The sequence below is a fragment of the Pristiophorus japonicus genome, chromosome 9, assembly GCF_044704955.1.
Source record: "Pristiophorus japonicus isolate sPriJap1 chromosome 9, sPriJap1.hap1, whole genome shotgun sequence".
NCBI classification, from domain to species: Eukaryota; Metazoa; Chordata; class Chondrichthyes; family Pristiophoridae; genus Pristiophorus; species Pristiophorus japonicus.
Genome location: NC_091985.1, coordinates 149472268 through 149496502, shown reverse-complemented (window position 1 = coordinate 149496502; position 24235 = coordinate 149472268). Strand labels below are relative to the sequence as shown.

Below are 24235 nucleotides of genomic sequence, written 5' to 3'. Positions count from 1 at the left end.
CTCGATCCTCTCTTTCTCTCTCTCTCTCTCTGCCCCTCCCTGTGCCTGTGTGGATGACCCCTGACCTCCTGAAACGCGGGAAAACCAGTCAAGAAAAAAAAAATATTTTAAATCACGTGCGCAGTAGGCCGTTGGTAGGGAAGCTTTGGCCTTCCACATCGCTGGCAATTCAATGGCCGAATGTCATATCGCCGACCTTTCGCATCGCCCATTTCACATCGCTGACCTATCGTCGAGAGGAACATCAATATCCAAAAAATGGGCTATGTCCCAGCGATCAGTAAGTCTGAGACATCGTACTTCACTGGTTCTTCGCCCATTTTTTGGGTGATAGACAACAAAGTGGAAATTCTAGCCCATGGTGTTTTCATCTTGCGTGAGAGCAGTGTGTCACGAATGTTTCAGCGACAAAGGCAGGGCTGGCTAATCGGGCAACATCATCGAACAGACAACTGGCGTGCGCAAGAAGCGCTTCCGATGCCTGGACCGCTCTGGAGGCAGCCTTCACTACTCCCCTCAACGAATTCATCGCGGCGTGCTGCATATCACACAAAATGAGTGGCCAGGCAATGTCAGTGGAGATTGCAGGACCACCTCAGGAGGAGGAGGACGTGGAAGACGAGCCTGGCGAGGAACCCATTGCGGATCCACCACAACCAAAGGGGAGACAGCGTGGAGATGCGGTCGCAGCAAGAGCATTACGTCGGCAGCTCGTCATTGACCGGTTTGCTTGAATGGGGAAGGTGGAGTTGCAGCTTTGACTCACGACTCTGTGCCACCATGATGGCTCATCGACACCGAATTCTGCAATGAGACGCAAGACACCAATGGCAAAGGTGCAAGAAACATTTTAATGAACATCAATAACGAATAATGACCCCCCCCCCCCCACCACAACAACCCAAAACAATACAATTATAAAACACAAACTAAATAAACTCAAAACTACTGCCTGCAGCAAGTCAGTGCAAACTAACCCATTTCTTAAGATACCACTATTTACAATGTGAACACTTCCACATGAGCTCAAACTTTGTTGCTTCTCCTCAATGCGGCCTTAGTGCCTACAGCAAGACTGCTAGAGGGCTGCTGTGTTATGGGGGCAGACAATGCAGACGGCGTCTGAGGATGCCCTGGACCAGCTCTTGGCCGGAAGGCCCAGCTCCGGACTGCTGTGCCTCATCATCGGTGGAAGCAGTCACTGGTGGCTGGGGTGTCAACCGTGCATGGTGCATGGTTGGCAAGTCAGTGGTGGGAGCTGAAGTGCTGTCATCCTGAGGAAGGACAGCACCTTCCATTTCCTGGTGCATGGTTGGAGAGCCACTGACTCTCCGACAGGACTGGGCCTCAGCATCTGGAGCACGATGTCTCCCCACAACTTGCTGGTCTGCTTCGGCACCGTCCCATTCCCGTTGGACAGTGGGGAACGCAGAGAGGATGGCAGACAAAAGGCAGGTAACTATAGGCTGGTTAGTTTAACATCTGTAGTGGGGAAAATGCTTGAAACTATCATTAAGGAAGAAATAGCGGGACATCTAGATAGGAATAGTGCAATCAAGCAGACGCAGCATGGATTCATGAAGGGGAAATCATGTTTAACTAATGTACTGGAATTCTTTGAGGATATAACGAGCATGGTGGATAGAGGTGTACTGATGGATGTGATGTATTTAGATTTTCAAAAGGCATTCAATAAGGTGCCACACAAAAGGTTCTTGCAGAAGATAAAGATACGCGGAGTCAGTGGCAATGTATTAGCATGGATAGAGAACTGGCTGGCTAACAGAAAGCAGAGAGTCGGGATAAATGGGTCCTTTTCGGGTTGGAAATCGGTGGTTAGTGGTGTGCCACAGGGATCGGTGCTGGGACCACAACTGTTTACAATATACATAGATGACCTGGAAGAGGGGACAGAGTGTAGTGTAACAAAATTTGCAGATGACACAAAGATTAGTGGGAAAGTGGGTTGTGTAGAGGACACAGAGAGGCTGCAAAGAGATTTAGATAGGTTAAGCAAATGGGCTAAGGTTTGGCAGATGGAATACAATGTCGGAAAGTGTGAGGTCATCCACCTTGGTTGTAAATAAAACAGTAAAAGGGAATATTATTTGAATGGGGAGAAATTACAACATGCTGCGGTGCAGAGGGACCTGGGGGTCCTTGTGCATGAATCCCAAAAAGTTAGTTTGCAGGTGCAGCAGGTAATCTGAAAGGCGAATGGAATGTTGGTCTTCATTGCGAGAGGGATGGAGTACAAAAGCAGGGAGGTCCTGCTGCAACTGTATAGGGTATTGGTGAGGCCGCACCTGGAGTACTGCGTGCAGTTTTGGTCACCTTACTTAAGGAAGGATACACTAGCTTTGGAGGGGGTACAGAGACGATTCACGAGGCTGATTCCGGAGATGAGGGGGTTACCTTATGATGACAGATTGAGTAGACTGGGTCTTTACTCATGGAGTTCAGAAGGATGAGAGGTGATCTTATAGAAACATTTAAAATAATGAAAGGGATAGACAAGATAGAGGCAGAGAGGTTGTTTCCACTGGTCGGGGAGACTAGAACTAGGGGGCACAGCCTCAAAATACGGGGGAGCCAATTTAAAACCGAGTTGAGAAGGAATTTCTTCTCCCAGAGGGTTGTGAATCTGTGGAATTCTCTGCCCAAAGAAGCAGTTGAGGCTAGCTCATTGAATGTATTCAAGTCACAGATACTTAGATTTTTAACCAATAAGGGAATTAAGGGTTATGGGGAGCAGGCGGGTAAGTGGAGCTGAGTCCACGGCCAGATCAGCCATGATCTTGTTGAATGGCGGAGCAGGCTCGAGGGGCTAGATGGCCTACTCTTGTTCCTAATTCTTATGTTCTTATGTTTTTATTTAACCGCATCACATCACCAAGCTGAAGCAAAGCTTGTGCCTGTGATTCGTGCAATGCTGCAACGTGCTCAAGGGCACGCGTCATACATTCTGGAACGCCACAGTCTCTGCCCGAGGCCACCAGCAGTGTGTGGGCAATGGTGGCCTCGCTGGAGTCCTGAGTCGCATTAACAATCCGTGATGTTGCCTCCGCAACAGTCACAGTAAGCTTGTTGATGCTCTCTGGGATCCATCCCTATGCATCCATTAGCTTACGGTGCATTCCTGTGTTTTCTCTGGATATATCCACCAAGCCTAGTTCCATGTCTGCCTGTCATTGAGCAGACTGACTTTGCCGACTCACTCTCCGGAAAGCTGGCCTGCGAGATTGCCCTCTCGCACTGCGTTGCTGTACGCGACTGGAGCCAGGAGCCTCCGAAGACTCAAATCCCTCAAAGATCTCATTGCCACCAGATGACGAATGTGGAGATGGGGCAACTGGTGGGCCATGCAGCTCAGTTATATTGGTTGTCTCCATTGCCTCGTCATCACTGCCATGGCCAGATTTCAATGCATCCTGCGAAGGCTGGCGCGATTGTGGCTGATCTTCTGCAAACACAAAAACACATACATGTGGTTAGTAGCAGGGGAGGGGGCAGGGTGACATGAGGAAGGTGGCATTGCACATGTTCATTTGAAGGGCCGCTGCCACTTTATTATATGTCTCAATGCAGTCTCTTCAGGTGCCCTATCCATTTATATACCCTCACTACCTGAAAGGGGCTTCGCATTGCACCCGGCAACTGCCCGAGCTGCTACTCCAATGAGGGCCGACACCCGTTCCTCAACATCAGTCAGTTGCAGTATTTGAGGCGGCGCCCTGCCTGTGCACAGCTGCTCCCTCCTGTTGTGGGAATGCTTCAACTGCAAAGAGAAAAATAGGAAAGGTTTAGAATGGGTTACTCTCCTGTTGTGGCACATATGTCTACCATAGTACATAAGTGAATGTTCCAGTGGTTTCCATTCAATCTGTTTCGATGCTGCATGAGCTTTGTGAGTGATTAATAGGAGGTTAGAGGGATGTAACATCGGGGCTGCAGGTGATCTTTCTGAGAGCCATCACAGCAGTCAATTAGTGAGTTCATGTGCATCTATCATTAGAAGATAATGGGTGCAGAAGTAAACCTTCATTTTTCTTATGCAGTATGAAACCCACCCCACGGACAGCAAGACTTTTGAGAGGGACCATATGCATGAAAGACTTCATATAGAGTGTGAGATTCATGTTGGAAGGAAAGGAAGCATACATAAATGTGAATGGTACTCATCCTGACGACCCTGCTAAGGTCATTGGACTTTATTCAACATTGCGTCCCAGTTCTGGGCACTGTGTCTGCAGCACGACCTCCTGTGCAATCTCCCTTCACAGCCTGCAGCAGGGACCTCCTGTGCAAACTCCCTCCACAGCCTCTTAAACACAGGTAGAAAGTTGGAGTGAGGAGCACCTCCTCTCCACTGCATGGACTATGGCCTCACTCGACTCATTACTGAAGCACCTGACATGCTGACTTCCCTCTTCCACCTCTGCAGAAGTGGTTGAAGTGGGGAGGTTTATATGCGCACGCACACAGGAAGCTGCTGCACCATGCATTAGCGTTTGCAACTGGGGGGAAAAAACACTTCGCACGCGTAAAATGGCCACCTCCTTTAACAACGCAAGTTTCGGCTCGGGCGCACAAAGTTCGTTGTGCAACGACTGACTTAATGCCAACACTCCTCCAACTTACTTTTTCGCCAAAACTTGCAATCGAAGGCGGCAACTATTTTCAGGCGCTAACTTTTAACGCCCCATCGCGATTAATGCACCAAAATCCAAAAAGCCCAAAATCCAGCCCAAAGGATTCAAATTGTTTTGTTATTTTGGTTTCAGAAATTCATTTAAATTGCAAGCTATTGATTTTTATCTGCTGTTATGTTTATATTCTATATCGACTTCCATCTTATAATAAACAGGGTTATGTAGTTTAGCTGTTCTTTGCCAAGCAAAAAAGTCAGTAGTGTTCAGCAGGCATCCCATATTACTTTTAGGGTTAATTCCAGTGTAACAAGAGTGGATTGTTAACCCCAAGGCTTGCTATCTTTGTCACTTTGTGCATTAAATTCAGCTTCAATTGATAGGAGGCAGAGACCTGCCTATGGAAGCTGACATTGTGCTGAGCATGAATAAGAGGTGTTAGAATAAAGCCTGGATCATAATATTGATTTTTGACAGTGTGGATTCAGCTCTAATTGGAGCACTGTGGACATGTTATGCAACACCCACTGAATCCATAAATGTCAGAAATAATATCTATCTATCTGATTCCTCGTCCCAGTTAAGGTCTTTGATACCGTGATTACCGAAGGTTTTTGTCGGCAGACGATTTATTTGTCAAATTCACAGTAGGCCTTGTTCAGGTGAAAGGCAGTATATTTGTGAAGCTTTCACCATAACAAATAAGTTTCAGATTTATCCTCCCTGAGCACCAGCTGGGTTTAGTGATGGCCTTCTTGCCCCTGATTCAGCAGGTTGTGAGTCACACTTCACGACTTGCTGACTTAATATAGCTTGTTAGATATAGCCCTTGCGGCTAAGGGGATCAAGGGGTATGGAGAGAAAGCAGGAAAGGCGTACTGAGGGAATGATCAGCCATGATCTCATTGAATGGCGGTGCAGGCTCGATGGGCCGAATGGCCTACTCCTGCACCTATTTTCTATGTTTTTTTAATATAGGCTGACAATTCAGTGCTGTATTAAGGGAATGCTGCATTGCTGGAGATGCTGAAGTCAATTTTAACCCTATCAGCCCAGCGGAAACCGGGATAGTGGGGGGATGTGGGTATGCAGTTAAAATCAACTGAGTGACTTACCTGCTGATCTCCAGTCTGGAGTCTTACAGTACAAAAGGAGGTCGTTCTGTTTGAAAGAGTTATCCAATTAGTCCCACTCACCTGCTGTTTCCCCATAGCCCTGCTATTGTTTCCTTTCCTCTTGAAAGTTACGACTGAATCTTCTTCCTCCACCTTTTGGGCAGTGCATTTTAGATCAATCTGCTGTGTTTTTAAAAAAAATTCCCTCTGCTTCTTTGCCAATTATCTTAAATCTGTGTCTGTTTCTCCTTATTTACTCATGTATTCTTCATTTAATATGCCACATGTATTGCAAGTGAAAAACCTTCCAAATGTAATTTCATTTTGTTCGTGCTCCTCCAAACTGAAGTGACGAAAATGCAATTTGGAACCATCCCTATCAAAATGTTTTTGTGCCCACTGTTTCCCAGGCCTTACAGCTCCGTCTACATACCCTGAATTACAAACAATCAAATAATTCTCTCCCGAGCGCTGGTGAGAAAGAAGGTGAAAATGTCACCGAGGATGGTTCTGAAGTCGACGGTCATGTTGCAACAGCGCTGGAGGAGCCGCCCACAGGTACAGCTTACTCCACGTGAGATTAGGAACATAGGACCAGGAGTACGCCATTCAGTCCCTCAAGCCGCTTCCGCCATTCAATTAAATATGGCTGATCTGTATCTAACTCCATCTACCCGCCTTGGTTCTGTAACACTTAATATCATTTTCTATCAGAATTTTATCTATCTCCATTTTGAAATGTTCCATTGACCTAGCCTCAACACCTTTTTGAAGGAGGGCGTTCCAGATTTCCAGTATCCTTTGTGTGCAGAAGTGCTTCCTGACATCACCTCTGAACAGCCTAGCTCTAATTTTGAGGCTATGCCCAATTGTTCTATATTCCCCACCAGAGGAAATAGTTTCCCTCTATCTACACTATCAATTCCTTTCATCATCTTAAACACCTCAATTAGATCCCCTTTTAATCATCTATACTCAAGGGAATACAAGCCGAGTCTATGCAATCTGTCCTCATAATTTAACCCTTTTAGCCCAAGTATCATTCTGTGACTCTAAACCCCTTCCAAGGTCAGTATATCCTTCCTGAGGTGTGGTGCCCAGAACTGAATGCAGTACTCTAAATGGGGTCTTACCAGTGCTTTATATTCCAAAACATATCATGGGGTTCAGTGACCTCATAAGGTAAAACTGTGAAGATTGAGCAGTACATCGACATCATCGGAAACCAAAGATATTGCATTTTTCCCTGAAACACATTTTCACATCTATCACTCATTGTAACATACTAATTGATCTCCTCTGGCGTGGCTCACAGATTGAGGGGAGAGGAGATTTGGGTCAGTCAAGAGCAAAGAATCTGAGCGAGTCAGAACCTGGCTGTGCAGGAGAATTTTTTTTAAGGAAAAGATTAATAAAAATAAGTTCTGCTAGATATGAGAGGCGGACTGTTCTTGGGTCTATCATTTTCCCTGCGCCTATCATTTTCCCTGTAGATGAATCACGACTATTGGGATGATGTTGTTTTTCTAAAATCCTGCCAGTTCCACCCCAGTTGCCCCCATGCATAATGCATGAAGCTGGCGTCCTAGAGTGCCAAGACTGGATCTTGGCAGAGGTGGAACCCAGTGTTATTTAAAAGGCCACTTTTCCTACAGCTATTGATCGCCATAGAGACATTGGCCTTTGGGACAGTGACAACATTGAAAGACTGATATTGTATTAACTTTTAAAAGATCTTTGTTTCTCTTATGCTATGGCAAGGACATAGCAAATTCCATCCATCTCCAATGAGGAAACTGCCTCAGTAGTGCCGAAAATGTCGCTTGTCCACATCATGGGAACTACCTGGACGCGGGAGTGTATCCATGGTTCACTGTGATCAACACCACAGGAAATCTACTAGTGTAATTAGAATTATATTCCTTACCTTTTTGAAGAAACTTTAAACTTCCCAGCTTAACCAAGAGAGTCATTCATTCATTACATTATTTTGAGTCTGTTATACCTCATACTTCAAACATCAAAGTGTCAGAAGTATAAAACTATAAAAGAAAAAAAATGCACCTGAAGCCAGGAATTTATAAGAGCAGATGAATACGTGGCTGGAGAGACGGTGGAGGAAGGGAGGGCTTTCGATTCCTGGGGCATTGGGACTGGTTCTGGGGGAGGTGGGACCTGTACAAGCCGGACAGGTTGCACCTCAACTGGTCCGGGACCAATATCCTCGCCGGGGGTGGGGGTTTAAACTAGCTTAGCAGGGGGATGGAAATCTGAGCATAGACTCAGAAGGGCGGGAAGCAAAGCTGGAAATGGAAGACAGCAAATTAGTATGTGAGTTTGGAAGGCAGAGGAAACAAAGGCTAAAAAAATAGCCAACAAAAGGTTTGGCAGTGCTAAGTGGTATATACTTCAATGCAAAGAGTCAAGTAAATAAGGCAGATGAGCTGAGGGCACAGATAGACACGTGGAAGTATGATATAGCTATTACTGAATCATGGCTGAAAGAAGGGCAGGAGTGGCAGCTCAACATTCCTGGTTACAGGGTTTTCAGACGAGGTAGAGAGAGGGGATAAAAAAGGAGGGGCTGTCACAATATTGATTAGAGAGAGAATTACAGCTATGAGAAGGGATGATATGTTATAAGGATCATCAAATGAGGCCATATGGGTTGAACTGAAGAACAAAAAAAGGGCATCAGACTGCTTGGAGTGTATTATAGACCTATAAACAGTCAGAGGGAGACAGAAGAGCAAATATGTGGGCAAATTTCTGAGAAGTGCAAAAACAATAGGGCAGTAATAATAGGGGATTTCAACTAACCTAATATTAACTGTGATAGAATCAGTGTAAAAGGTATAGAGGGTACAGAATTCTAAAAATGCATACAGGAGAACTTTTTTAGCCAGTACATAGCAAGCCCAACAAGAGAGGGGGCAGTTCTCGACTTTGTTTCAGGGAATGAAGCTGGGTAGGGTATCAGTGGGAGATCACTTTAGTGCTAGTGATCAAAAATTCAGTTAGATTTAGTGTAGTTATGGAAAAAGACAAAGATAGGCCAGGAGCAAAGTTCTCAATTGGGGAAAGGCCAATTTTACTAAGCTGAGATGTGATTTAGCAAAAGTGGACTGGGAACAGCTACTTGAAGGTAAATCAGTATCAGAGCAGTGGGAGGCATTCAAGGAGGAGATAGTAAGGGTTTAGAGCAAATATGCTCCCACAAAGAACAAGGGTGGGACTCCAAAGTCGAGAGCCTCCTGGATGCCAAGGTTACAGGTGTGGTACCAGAGGACTGCTAATGTGGCAACGTTGTTTAAAAAGGGAGAAAAGGATAGACCGAGTAATTATCAGCCTAACCTCGGTGGTGGGCAAATTATTGAAAAAAGTTCTGAAGGACAGTATTAATCGTTATTTAGAAAGGCACGGATTAATAAATGACAGTCAGCATGGATTTGTTAAGAGAAAGGTAGTTTCCAGTGGGGCCCAATGTTCCCTCTAATTTTTTTGTACTGAGTGGGCCATGAACTCCTTTGAGCTCAACCTTTTCGGCAGTGGGCAAATTTTACAACAACAATTTTTACAACAACAGCAACCACTTAAAAGCATACATACAGTAATGCCATATTGCCATGTGTCTCAAATCATGAGACAATCAGATAAGGTTATATACAGGTTTAACATAATTTTTGAATTCTATTCCTCCAGAAATGAACCTCAATGCCTTATTTGCACTTTTATGGCTTTTTTAACATGCATTGCAAATTTTAATGATTTGTGAAGCTATATCCCTAGATCACTTTGCACCTCTACCCCAAGGTGTAGGTAGCATCCTTATTCCTCCTACCAAAATGCACCACCTCACACTTATCTATATTGAAATTAATTTGTAATTTACATGCCCATTCTGCAAATTTGTTTATGGTAGAATTAAGTAATAGCTTTTAGTTCATCCTCCAAATTCTCTCTCCCCAGTCTCCCTCTCTCCCCCCAGTCTCTCTCCCCCCAGTCTCTCTCTCCCCCAGTCTCTCTCTCCCCCAGTCTCTCTCTCCCCCAGTCTCTCTCTCCCCCAGTCTCTCTCTCCCCCAGTCTCTCTCTCCCCCAGTCTCTCTCTCCCCCAGTCTCTCTCTTCCCCCAGTCTCTCTCTTCCTCAGTCTCTCTCTCCCCCAGTCTCTCTCTCGCCCCAGTCTCTCTCTCTCCCCAGTCTCTCACTCCCCCCAGTTGCTCTCTCTCTCCCCCGTTGCTCTCTCTCTCCCCCAGTCTCTCTCTCCCCCAGTCTCTCTCTCCCCCAGTCTCTCTCTTCCCCCAGTCTCTCTCTTCCTCAGTCTCTCTCTCCCCCAGTCTCTCTCTCTCCCCAGTCTCTCTCTCTCCCCAGTCTCTCACTCCCCCCAGTTGCTCTCTCTCTCCCCCATTGCTCTCTCTCTCCCCCAGTCTCTCGCTCCCCCCAGTCTCTTGCTCCCCCCAGTTGCTCTCTCTCTCCCCAGTCTCTCTCTCCTCCAGACTCTATCTCTTCCCGAGTCTCCCTCCCCAGTCTCTCTCTCTCGCTCTCCCCTTTCGATCCTCTCCTACCCCCCCAGCCAGTTCTCCCACGGAGCTGAAGAAAATATGTCCATACACAAGACCTCAACTGTTGGGTGATACGCATGCGCGGCTCTGAGGTACCGCATGCGTGCATAGAAGGCCGCAAAAATAGCCGTGTGGATAATCACATCGTTCGTATTCAGTAACTTGGGGCTCAGGGTCAGGCCTGCATTGGAGTCTAGCCATCATCATAGGCAGTCCCTCGGAATCGAGGAAGATTTGCTTCCATTCCCGAAGTGAGTTCTTTGGTGGCTGAACAGTCCAATACGAGAGCCACAGGTGGGACAGATAGTCGTTGAGGGAAAGGGTGGGTGGGACTGGTTTGCCGCACACTCTTTCTGCTGCCTGCGCTTGATTTCTGCATGCTCTTGGCGTTGAGACTCAAGGTGCTCAGCGCCCTCCCGGATACACTTCCTCCACTTAGGGCGGTCTTGGGCCAGGGACTCCCTGGTGGATGTTGCACTTTATCAGGAAGGCTTTGAGGGTGTCCTTACAGCGTTTCCGCTGCCCATCTTTGATTCGTTTACCGTAAAGGAGCTCCGAGTAGAGCACTTGCTTTGGGAGTCTTGTGTCTGGCATGCGGAATATGTGGCCTGCCCAGCGGAGCTGATCGAGTGTGGTCAGTGCTTCAATGCTGGGGATGTTAGCCTGAATGAGGACGCTGATGTTGGTGCGCCTGTCCTCCTAGCACGTAGGCGCTGAAACCCGCTCCTGCGGGCTGAAAGAACGAGCCGGTGGGATGCAATTAAAAAGAGCGCTTGCACGCTGGAGCCAATGCCGGCAGGACTGCACGGCCTGCAACATCTGGTGCGCGGCAGCCTCGAGGGAGCTGCATGGCCATGCACCCGCAGAGCTTAGGGGGAACAGTGACAAGGTCCCTTGATTTTTGGGGTATATATTAATAATTTAGACTTCAATGTAGGGGGTATGATTAAGAAGTTTGTAGATAATACAAAAATTAGCTGTGTGGTTGACAGTGAAGGTGAAAGCTGTAGACTGTAGGAAGATATCAATGGACTGGTCAGGTGGGCAGAACAGTGGCAAATGGAATTCAATCCAGAGAAGTGTGAGGTAATGCATTTGGGAAGGCTTAACAAGACAAGGGAATACACATTAAATGGTGGGATACTGAGAAGTGTAGAGGAACCAGAGGGACCTTGGAGTGCATGTCCACAGATCCTTGAATGTAGCAGAACAGGTAGATAAGGTGGTGAAGAAGGATACAGGATACTTTCCTTTATTAGCCAAGGCATAGAATACAAGAGCAGGGAGGTTATGCTTGAACTGTATAAAACTAGTTAGGCCACAACTAGAGTAATGCGTACAGTTCTGCTCACCACATTGCAGGAAGGATGTAATTGCACTGGAGAGGGTTCAGAGGCGATTTGCAAGGATATTTCCAGGACTGGAGAATTTTAGTTATAAGGAAGGGTTGGATAGGCTTGGGTTGTTTTCTTTAGAACAGAGGAGGCTGAGAGGAGACTTGATTGAAATGTATAAAATTATGAAGGGCCTAATTCCCTGAGCAGAGGGGTCAATAACCCGGGGGCATAAATTTAAAGTAATTGGTAGAAGGATTAGAGAGGAGTTGAGGAGAATTTATTTTCACCCAGAGGCTGGTGGAGTTCTGGAACTCACTGCCTGAAAGGGTGATAGAGGCAGAAATGCTCAACACATTTAAAAAGTTCTTGGATATGCACCTGAAGTGCCATAACCACAGAGCTAGGGACCAGGAGCTGGAAAGTGGGATTACGCTGGGTAGCTCTATTTCGGCGGGTAGGGACACGATGGGCCAAATGGCCTCCTTCTGTGCCATAAATTTCTATGATTCTATAATTCTAAGTACCCATTAATGCACAAACTTCCAACAACAGTTAACCTCTAATTGACCTCGGGGTCTTGCTATTTTCAGCAATTAAGGGAATAGGTCAGGTCTAACACAGCTGCTCTGTAGCAGTAACGTAACAAGGTATAACATTCCTGTCACTGTAAAATATCCTTTCATCCGACTTGCTGTGATTAATGTCACCAAATATTCATTGATATATTCTAAACTATTTACACACTAGTTATTGTTTCTGTTTCTCTTTATATTAACTTTTGGTTGTTATGTATCCCACTGCAGCCACAGTTCAGAGAGTGGTCATTTGCTGGTTATAGGACTGTCTGTTTTTAACATTATTACGATGAACATTTCCACAAGCTGTATTTTCTCATACTGCTATGGTTTTGTTGTTACTGTCTGCAGAGTGAGTCTCTCAGTATTCTGTGCGATGTGCACATTATTTTGTTAAATGTGGCTCATTGAGCTGTAACAAAATACAGAAGTTTTATATGATTCATAACTGTACTTGTTACAGATCAGAACTACTGTTGGGGAATGTTCATTTACAAATGTTCAGCATATTTGTTTGAAGGAAGCATTAACCTATTAAAATAAATCTTTTGATGAAATGTAACACATTCAAAATATTAACCTGCCTTTTCTGATCCACAGTTGCTGAATATTTATCAACTGAAATAGTGTAGAGAGAAATTCAGACAAAAACACGAAGAGTTTGCATGTTCGTGGCTCGGAAAGGGCCTATATTTTTAAAATCAATAAATTGTGAACTTGACGCAGTGTTTGTTCTCTGTGTGTAGATAATTCTCAGGATGGTAAAGAAACTCAACCCATAGCTGTTGGCAGAATTTCAGAAGATTCTGATCATTTAGTTGCAGAAATGAAATGGACCCACTATCTAAGGTATTTTTGTACAGTTGTGTGGCCAATTATCTCAAGGTGACTCTTGGTCTCAGCTGTATATCCAATACTCTGTAATTGTGTCTTATTGAAATATGCTTAACTACACAGGGGTATAAAATTAATCATGGACGGTAGCGCAAAACAGGCGATAACGAATTTTCAGCCCAGTTTTACACCCCTACAGTGCAACTAAACACCATTCCCTTCCCAAGTACTGCTAAATATCAGGGCACTGAAAATTCTGGGAGCTTTCTTCAGCAGTACAATTGTAGCGGAGCAGAATGGCCCTCCGCCAAGAGATGAGGATGCAGACCCCATCCCAAATCCTGGGGACATAGTCATTCAAATGGCCGGGATGGCACATCATGTCTCCAAGGGCGCACTAATCCCATGACCAATACCTGAGCCACACCCAGCTAATCTGACCTGGGACCCGGAGGCCCTTCCTAGGCCGAAGAAAAGTAGGATGTACCTTTTACTTTGCTGCGACAGGAGCAACTTGCGGGCATTTTAAAGGTAACCGATCCCCTTCTGAGCAGTGAAAGATGCAGTGCATGTGTAACTTCTTTCTTTCTCACTATAATGGATGTTCAATATTATTACAGAGCCCTTATTGTAACTTCTTTCTTTCTCACTATAATGGATGTTCAATATTATTACAGAGCCCTTATTGTAACTTCTTTCTTTCTCACTATAATGGATGTTCAATATTATTACAGAGCCCTTATTGTAACTTCTTTCTTTCTCACTATAATGGATGTTCAATATTATTACAGAGCCCTTATTAGTTCTCAGTTCAGCTTTTGGTCCTCTTTCCTTATACTTTATCTGGTTACACTCCTGTGAAGCACCTTGGCTTGTTTCACTACATTAAAGGTGCTATATAGAGGCAAGTTGTTCTAGTAGCAGTTGCCAAGCAGGGGAGTGGAACTAATTAGATTGCTCTTTCAAAGAGCTGACACAGGCACAATGGGCCGAATAGCCTCCTTCTGTATTGTATGATTCTATCGTTCTATTTGTGGCAAGTTGCTTTAAAAACAAATCAGTGTGCCTGACCAGGACTTTTTACAGTCCACAAATAATAATTCAAGTAGTTAATGCTCAGAATGGTGCTGGAATGATCTGGTTATATCTCAACAGGACTACTCGACCTGAACCAATTCTGCACGATGAGAGAATTATTGAGGAACAGGAGAAGAGCAAGGCGGAAGAAATTCACAAGTTCCGCCAAAGGCGAGACATAGTCCTCGAACAGCGAGGGAGAGAAAGACAGGCTCGCCGTCAGCTGAAGGCACAGCAGCTGCAAATGTACGAGGATTTGCAGGTGAGCTCATTTGTTCCCAGAAATATTCCTCGCAGAGCTGCTTTCGTAAACTGGAAAATGCCTGCCTTGTTACAGCACATGGAATTTCAGTCCCTTTCAGACTTATTTTAAACCCAAAATCTAAGCTGACATTCCCAGTGCAGTACTGGTGCGGGGGGGGGGGGTGTTGCTGCACTGCCGGAAGTGCTGTCCTTTGGATGGGACGTTAAACCGAGGCTTTGTCTGCCCTCTCATAATGTAAAAGATCCCACGTCACTATTTCAAAGAAGATATAGGGAGTTCTCCCCAATGTTCTGACCAGTATTTATCCCTTAACCAAAATCACGAAAATAAATTATCTGACCATTACCACATTGATGTTTGTGGGACCTTGCAGTGCGCAAATTGGCGCATTACAACAGTGACTACACTTAAAAAGTACTTAATTGGCTGAAACGTGCTTTGGGATGTCCTGTGGTCAAGGAAACTGCCATAGAAATGCAAGATTGTCTTTATTCTTTCTTCTGCTCCTCATTTTTTTTCCCCATTTCCCCATTCCATTTTTTATTGTTTAAACTTTAGCATTACTTTTATTTGCTAAATTCCAAGTCAAGATTTTGTGTTAAAAATAACTTCAACGACGAAAATTTCCTCAGCGCTTCTCCTCTTCCGCCGCCATAACATCAGGGTAAATGGGTTTTCCACCAAACTTCCACCGCTGTAATGTCAGTGGAGCAGGTGAAGTGTCGAGGAAGTTGCCGGTGCAACTATTTACCTTGTTTCTCCTCTGTCCCTATCCATTTTGGAAATGGGGTCTATCATCCTCTTATTGAGCCCAATTTTGGTCATGACTTGCATCAACTTTTTTGGAGTAAGTCGTTTTTTCTGGCGTAAGTTTAAAAAATGTCAGTTTCCCCCGAAGATTTTCTCCAGAGTAAGTCAGTTAGGTACGATTTTTTTAGTTCATTTTTTTTTCAAAAGGGGGCGTTCCCAGACACTGACACTTATGCCAGTTTTGGCCATTTATGCCACTTAGGCCAGCTAAAACTTACTCCAAATCGACCTAGGTCAGCGTATGTGGCCAGCTCTGAAAAACCTTGCAGGCAGGTAAGAATTCGGCGCAGGTTAGTACATTTAAAGCACCAAGACTTACAAAGCACTAAACAAACCACAAAAAGTAATAAGCAACCAATCAATAACAAATAAAAAATAGAAGTCCTACCTTTATGCCAGAATCAAGTTTTTTTTTTAAAGTTCTCTCCACCCCCATCAAAACACTCTTTCTCCCCCACCATCATCAAAGCACTCTTTCTCCCCCACCCCCGCCCCCAAAACTCTCCTCCTCCCCCCCGCAATCAAAACTCACCTCTCTAAACAAAGTACAACCGTCAATAAATAAAAAATAAAACTCAAGTCCTACCTCAGCCCGGGAAGTCAGCGGGCCGGCCGGCCGGTGCGGGAGGCTACTCGGCCGGGGATAGGGTGCGGCGAAGATCAGGGCATCTCTTCAGCCGGGGATAGGAGCTGCGAGCATCGGGTCCTGCTCACAGCCCGCAGGACACACTGGGAAGCCAAGGAGCATGCGCCCAGACTTCACTGCGCATGCACGCAGCTGCCGGCAATGTTTTCTGCGCTGGCCTGTTGCTCTGCCCCCCACTTCACTATCTACGCCACGCTGGGACACCAGAGACTCGGCAGAGAGGGCAGGATGGGGCCACTTTTTTTCGCTGCCGTCTCCAGCACGCAAAGTTGCCGCATTTAAGGTAAGTGCGTCGAAAAAAGGGGTTGGGGAAAATTGGACCCATTGACATTTTTTAAAGAAAGGCAGAAGTATAAAGATTGATGCAACTAGGGGAACATTTTATATGGAATCACATAGAATTCACAGCACAGAAACAGGCCATTCGGCCCAACTGGTACTTCCAACCTACTTCCCCTAATTCAATCAGCATATCTTTCTATTCCCTTCTCCCTCATGTACTTGTCCATCTTCTCCTTAAATGCATCTACGCTATTCATCTCAACCACTCCCTGTGGTAGCGAGATCCACATTCTAATCACTCCCTGGGTAAAGAACTTTCTTCTGAATTCCTTCTTGGATTTCTTGTAACTATAATGTCCTCTACTTTTGGACTCTCCCACAAGAGGAAGCATTCTCTCTACATCTACCCTATCAAACACCTTCATAATTTGGAAGACCTTTATTAGGTCACCACTCAGCCTTCTCTAGTTCTGGACTCGGAGAAGGAAGGTGGCAGTGAGATTGAGCTCGTTCAGTTCTCCGCCAATGACGAGAAGGTGATCACCTTGATTAAAATGGAAGAGTCTCACGTTAGCCTTCTCTTTTCTGGACAAAGGTGTCCCAATCTGTTCAGTCTTTCCTTAGAGTTATAATTTCTCAGTTCTGAAGTCATCCTTCTAAATCTTTTTTGCACCTTCTCCAGTGCCTCTATATCCTTTTGATAACATTTGATAGAGATAAGTGTCATCACTCAGCTAGTTATCTGCTCAACAGTCCCAGGACCCCTTCATGCCTAAACAAGTTAACTCATCAGCGATGTGCCGAGAATGAACATTTTACTTCTGTATTACTGCACAGAAACAGGCAATTTGGCCCAATGGGTCCATGCCAATGTTTATGCTCCCCATTAGCCTTCTCGCACCCTTCTTCATCTAACCCCATTAACATATCCTTCTGTTCCTTTCCTCCTCATGTCCATACCTAGCTTCCCCTTCAATGCATTTATACTAGTCGCCTCAACTACTTGTGGGAGCAAGTTCCTTATTCTAACCACCCTCTGGGTAAAGAAGTTTCTCCTGAATTCCTCATTGGATTTATTACAAACTGTCTTATATTTATGGCGCCGAGTGCTAGTCTCCTCCGCCAAGTGGAAACATCTTCTCTACATCTAACCTATCAAACCCTTTCATAATCTTAAAGGCCTCTATCAAGTCACCACATTAGTCTTCTCTTTTCTAAAGAAAAGAACCCGAGCCTGTTCACTCATTCCTGATAGGTATAACCTGACCGTTCTGGTATCAGTCTAGCAAATCTTTTTTGCATTTTCTACCATGCCTCTATATCCATTTTATAATATGTAGACCAGAACTGTTCACAGTACTTAAAGTGTGGTCTAATCAAGATTCTATATAAGTTTAACATAATGTCTCCACTTTTCAATTTTATCCCTCTAGAAATTAACACCAATTTTCTTTTCTTTTTGCCTTTTGTTTTATTCATTCACGGGATGTGGGCATCGCTGGCAAGACCAGCATTTATTGCCCATCTCTAATTGCATTTGAGAAGGAGGTGGTGAGCCGCCTTCTTGAACCGCTGCAGTCCGTTTGGTGAAGGTACTCCCACAGTGCTGTTAGGTAAGGAGTTCTAGGATTTTGATCCAGTGATGATGAAGGAACGGCGATGTATTTCCAAGACTGGACTGTGTGTGACTTGGAGGGAACCATGGAGGTGGTGGTGTTCCTGTGCACCTGCTGCCCTTTTCCTTCGAGGTGGTAGAGGTCATGAGTTTGGGAGGTGCTGTCGAAGAAACCATGGCGAGTTGCTGCAGTGCATCTTGTAGATGGTACACACTGCAGCCACGCTGCGCAGTAATGGAGGGAATGAATGCTTCAGGTGGAGAATGGAGTGCCGATCAAGCGGGCTGTTTTGTCCTGGATGGTATCAATCTTGTTGAGTATTGGAACTGCACTCAGTCAGACAAGTGGAGAGTATTCTATCACACTCCTGATTTGTGCCTTGTAGATGGTGGAGTCAGGAGTTAAGTCATTTACCGCAGAATACCCAGCCTCTGACCTGCTCTTGTTGCCACAGTATTTATGTGGCTGGTCCAATTAAGTTTCTGGTCAATGGTGACCCCGATTGGTTGGGTTTTTATGACAATCCGATAGCTTCATGGACATGATACGAGCTTTTTTCATGATACTAACTTTTTATTCCAGATTTATTTAATTAACTGAATTTAAATTCCCAACTCCCATCTCTAGACCATTAGTCCAGGCCTCTGGATTACGAGTCCAGTAACATAACTGCAATGATATGTTGCCCTATATTAACCTTATTAATCTGTTTTGTTACTTTTAGTGATTGTGTATCTGTATCCATAGATCTCTCTGTTCCTCAACCCCATTTAGACACTGAGGCCTGGAAAGTGGATAGGGCCACAAAATGGGCAGTGTTAAGGCCCAACGATGTTAAGCTGCGCCGGGTCAAAATGGTCAAGCTAGCACATAAAATTCGTGCTCAGCCCTCATTAACATGATTGTAATCCTAATCTCAGCGCTAAAAGTTAAGGCTTCTGCAAATGCCATATCCAACCATCTGCACCTCAAGCCTCACACACTACTCAATGCACTACAACCCCATCATTCACCTAGCAACAATCTCTACCGATCACCACTCAGACCTCACAATCACAGCCTCACAACCTTACCATTGCTGCAACACTCACACCCACATCTAACACATCACACACACTGACAGCTATTCAACTATGGCAGGTAAATCACCCAAGCACATTGCACCACACACGCTCGCACACTTCCCTTCCTGTTGCAGGCCAAGGTCGCACATAACAGGAGGGAGCAGCAGCAAACAGGAGGGAGGCAGGCTGACTGAAGGTGCAAGTGCTGGAGAACATTGAGCGGCAGATCATGGAGGGCAAGGTTGAAGCCATTGGGGACAGCAACGGTATGCTCATTCCTAATCCTATCCCACTTCCCCCTCATCCCACAATCTCTTCTCACTTTCAAGCTGCTGATGTAGTATGCATGCATATCTTGCTTCACCCCTCCCCTCAGATAACCCACCTCTTGTGCCTTTCTCCTTTCTGCTAATCAGGAACAAAAGCCAGACCAGCCTGTCCCCGAGGTGATGCAGGAGAACCAGGTGGAAAAGAAGAAGAAGACAGCCTCACTCCGAGTGAGTGATAGGGGTGTGAGCAGTGTGTGAGGCTTGTGGTGCAGATGGTGGGATAGGGCACTTGCAGAAGGCTTCACTCAGAAACTGGCACTGCGCGTACTTTAGAGGCTGGTGTAGAAATGGGATCTGCACAGGGTGAGGCACCGGGCATGAGTGGGCTACAGCTAGGCTAGGGGGAAAGGGTACTCAGGGGCCAGCTCCACGGAGGGCGAGTTCTGCTGCACAGGACTCAGCTGGGGCAGCCTTCAGAAGGGTGAAGGGCAGATGCACCAGATTGTTAGGTGCAATGACAAGCCTGCCAGAGAGCCTCTTGGCAATATCAAAGAGCATAGAGGAATCTGCCTCCAACACTGCACGGGGCTCTGTGCGGAGCTTTGAGCCCAGGATTTCCAGGCTGGAACTGATGGAAATATCCCGAAGAGACCGTGTTGACTCAGACATGATGCTACACGTGATGGGCGGTGTCACAGCTGCCAATGGAGCACCGGCGGAAGTGACCGAACATCTTAGTGCTGCAACGGAAGCGCTGACTGCTCTCATGAAGTCTCAGCATGATGCCACCCAATGCCTGACTGCTGCCATTGTGGCTGAGTTCACTACTGTCGACCAGGGCTAATAGGTGTCGCAGCAGCTCAGCAATCTGTGCTCCAACAGATTGCTCGGAATGCTGAGGCACCGACCCCAGGGGAGTGGCAGTGGGTCAGTGGAGCAGGACCCTGCTGTCCTCTCTCAGGATGACAGCATTCCTGTTCCCACCACTGCCACTCCACCATTTCCCCTGCCGCTGCTTGTCAGTCAGCCAGCCCAGACGGCTGCCGCCCATGCAGAGGAGATGCAGTCTACAGCCGGGATTTCTAGGCCAGAGTTGCTCGAGAGCGTCCTGCACAGCCATCTGAAGTCTCCCGACGGGCACTCAGCAATCTTCCACCAGCCCTGCTGCATCCACTGGAGGAACACTTCGTGGGAGCACTGGAGGAGGAAAGGACACCTGAACGACAGGCACTAAGGGATTGCACAAGGGTGATTAGTTCATATGTGTAAATTGTTTTTGGATAAATTTATTAATTTTGTTTACAATCTTTTGTGGTGGCTCTCATTTCAGCTTTGTCCCCAGGAGGATTGTGTGATATTCTGTGACACAGGAATGGTATGATGGGATGTGGTGAGCAACGGGGATCTGGGGTTCCATTCATTGAAATAAGAGTCTGATGAGGCACTTATGGACAGTCCATCCCAAACAGGGATTTGCTGCCTGCCTCCTTCCTTCTCGTCCTTTTTCTCCTCCTCTTACTCACCTTCCTCTTCCTTCTCCTCCTCCTGAATTTGTCCCACAATCCCTGGTGGCAAGGGCTGCGCCCTCATGATGGCCAAGTTGTGAAGCACACAGCAGATCACTAGGGACACCCACTCTGCTGAGTACTGGAGGGCTCCTCCTGTGCAGTCAAGACAGTAGCCCGATGATCTGCTCGATGACATTCCTGATGGAAGCATGGCTCTCATTATGTGAGTGCTGGGGTTGCGAATGAGGAGTCATGAGCCAGGTGCAGAGCGGATAGCCCTTGTCTCCAAACAGCCACCCTCCAGCTTCATGAGGTGGATGGAAGATTGCTGGCACAGCGATCTGGAGCAGGATAAAAGGCATCATGGCTGCTTCTAAGATAGTGGACATTGACTATCAGGGAGTGCAGGCCATGGTCGCACACCAACTACACACTAAGTGAGTGATAGCCTTTACAGTTATGGTAGATCTCAGGATTATTATGTGAAGACCGCAAAGCTACAGTCGATAGCGCCCTGCACCATGGGGAAGCCCGTTATCTTAGCAAATGTGCGCTGTTTCTGCTTCTCTCTGCTTATAGAGAAGAAAAAGTAGTCCCTTATCCTGGTGTAGAGAGCCTCAGTGACCTCCCGAATGCAGTGATGGATGGCAAACAGTGAGATTTTAGCTATGTCTCCTGCTGCAGACTGGAGGATCCGCTAGCAAAGAAATTGAGGGCCACGGTAACCTTGACTGCCACTGCGAGAGCCGTGGTCACCCTGATCTCAGGCTGCAGGTCTGGTTGCAGGAAGCGCAGAGTTCTGTGACCACCTTCTTGATGAAGTGGAGCCTCCTAATATACTGCTGCTCGCTTAAGTGGATGTAAGAGTAATGCTCTTGGAAAAATGTAATCTTCATTTTGATTGGACAAATCACATTGACAAAGGTAGCCTTGAGAATGAGTTCATAAAGTGTATTCGGGACAATTTCTTAGAACAATACGTTGTGGAACCGACCAGGGAACCGGATAGTTTAGATCTGGTAATGTGTAATGAGACAGGATTCATTAATCTCATAGTAAAGGATCCTCTAGGGAAGAGTGATCATAACATGATAGAATTTCACATTCAGTTTGAGGGTGAGAAACATGGGTCTGAAATGAGTGTCTTAAACCTAAATAAAGGCAATTACAAAGGTATGAAGACAGAATTGGCTAAAGTGGACTGGGAAAATAGATTAAAAGGTCAGATTGTAGATGAGCAATGGCAGACATTTAAGGAGATATTTCACAATACTCAACAAAGATATATTCCATTGAGAAAGAAAGACTCTACAAGAAGAATGAACCATCCATGGCTAACTAAGGAAGGTAAGGATGCTATCAAATTGAAAGAAATGGCATAAAATGTTGCAAAGATTAGTGATAGGCTAGACGATTGTGAACGTTTTAGAAACCAACAAAAGATGACTAAAAAAAATAAAGAGGGAGAAAATAGATTATGAGAGTAAACTAGCAAGAAATATAAAAACAGATAGCAAGAGCTTCTACAAGTATATAAAAAGAAAGAGAAGCTAAAGAAAATGTTGGTTCCTTAGCGGATGAGACTTGGGAATTAATAATGGGAAACTCCTCCCTCTGCGCGCATCTTCTCATCTTCTTTGCTGCCTCTGCTCCCTCTCCTGAAGATACTCGAGCGCGAGGGGACTGCCAGCAGAGCCCCCATGATTGTGAGCAGATATTGTGAGTAAAAACTTTTAAATAAGAATGAAGGCGTTCTCCACTTGCAACAACACTCCCTGCTACCTTGAAAGAAGCTAATAAAGCTGCTAGAGTTGCAGAAAGTTGCACAGAGCCAGTCAAACTGCAGAAACATGTCAGGTGCTGATGATCCCTTTAAATACCGCTGCTGGAACCTCTTTTCTGCTTCTCAACGCTTGCTCAGCCGGACGCACTTAAGGCATGCCAGTAATTGAAGCGCCGAAGTCAAAACTCGCGGATCAGGCATCAAGTGAGTGTTGCACACTTACTGACGTCACGATCGGCATCATCTACATAATTTTGGCGAATGCCGACATCGGCAGCGCTGCCGGCCATCCAAAAATGGCGGCAGCCGTGGGATTCGCCACCAGTGAGTGGAAGAGTAGCGGCCACCATTTTTTCACCCCTAATCTGGCAGTAACGGGTGGCACTAAACCACCGAATTTCTAGACCTTACTTTTCAAGGAGCGTGTGGCGTCCATGTTCTTCCTACCTAAATGTACCACCTCAGACTTATCTATATTGAAATTAATTTGCCAATTGCACACCCACTCCACAAGTTTATTAATGTCATCTTGTATTTTTTTGCAGTGCTCCTCTGTATTAACTACACCCCTCCCAATTTGGTGCCGTATGTGCATAATATATATATATAAATATAAAATGCCACATTGCTTTGTTTTCATAAACTGCAGACAGCCTTAGATGAAGCCCGTCAAGGTATCTACCAACTTAGAGAGTCGTACAGAAATAAGCTTATTGAGGAAGAATTGAAGAAACAAAAAGAAATTGCAGCAATCGAAGCAGATGTCCGAGTGGAGCCGGAAAGAAAGAGCTTGAAAACCTCAGCGAAACAATTTAAGAGCGGAAGGAGAAAGTAAAACTGCAAAATGACACATAATTTCTAAGATTTTCAATTGTATCTTCAAACACTTTTCATTGCATGTCCTCCAGTCATTTAATTCTTTTGTTGTTAACTTTTCTGATTGTTATTTTCAACATTCCACGTTCGTTTTCAGCCAAACCCTTAACTAATTTCTTTGTTAGTGTTCAGAATACGTAGCTCCTTGAAATGAAAGCTGAAAAACACACAGCAGGTCAGTCAGCATCTTAAAAAGGGAAGTGATAATCCAGCTGTGTCCACTACACTCGAACCCCAAGCATTAATCTGCCCTTTCCTGTATTACAGCAATGACCACACTTCAAACATACTTAATTAGCTGTAAAGCACTTTGGGATGTCCTGAGAACATGAACTGCATTGTATAAATGCAATTCATTTCTTTTCTTTCCCTTTACAGATGCTGGCTGACCTGCTGTGAGTTGCATTTTCAATTTGCAGGCTTTTTTTCATTTATATCCCTTTTTATAGGTAATTCCTCGATTTTTTTTTTCAATTCGGTATCACAGTGTTATTAAACTTTATTTTCTTGTAAATATATCCATTATGTTTATTGTTTGCAGTCATAGATACATTTAAGAAGAAGCTAGATGAGTACATGAGGAAGAAAGGAATTGAAGGATATACTGATAGGGTGAGATGAAATAGGGTGGGAGGAGGCTCGTGTGGAACATAAACACTGGCATGGACCTGTTGGGCTGAATGGCCTGTTGCTCTAAATTGTGTACGCTTTCAAAGGTTAGAACATCAGAACATAAGAAATGGGAGTAGGAGTAGGCCATTTGGCCCTTCAAGCTTGCTCCACCATTTAATAAGATCATGGCTGATCTGATCATGGACTCAGCTCCACTTCCCTACCTGCTCCCCATAACGCTCAAAAATCTGTCTGTCTCCGCCTTAAATATATTCAATGACCCAGCCTCCACAGCTCTCTGCGACAGAAAATTCCATAGATTTACAACCCTCGGAGAAGAAATTCCTCCTCATCTCA

At 45.4% G+C, this 24235-nt stretch overlaps 1 protein-coding gene across 7 annotated transcripts in view; it reads left to right on the top strand.

Annotated features, from left to right (window-relative positions):
* Positions 1 to 23782, top strand: part of adgb (androglobin) — a 513562-nt gene extending 489780 nt beyond the window's left edge. For 6 of the 7 annotated variants that reach the window (XM_070889961.1, XM_070889958.1, XM_070889959.1 and 3 more), the window contains 4 exons: positions 6175 to 6322; positions 12983 to 13085; positions 14226 to 14409; positions 23040 to 23782. In XM_070889961.1, coding sequence (XP_070746062.1) covers positions 6175 to 6322; positions 12983 to 13085; positions 14226 to 14409; positions 23040 to 23225 — 621 coding nt within the window. In that variant the 3' untranslated portion in view covers positions 23226 to 23782. Of the gene's footprint in view, positions 1 to 6174; positions 6323 to 12982; positions 13086 to 14225; positions 14410 to 23039 lie in introns of those variants that run through there. The other variant, XM_070889963.1, reaches the window with a different exon arrangement.
* Positions 23783 to 24235: the final 453 nt, after the last annotated feature.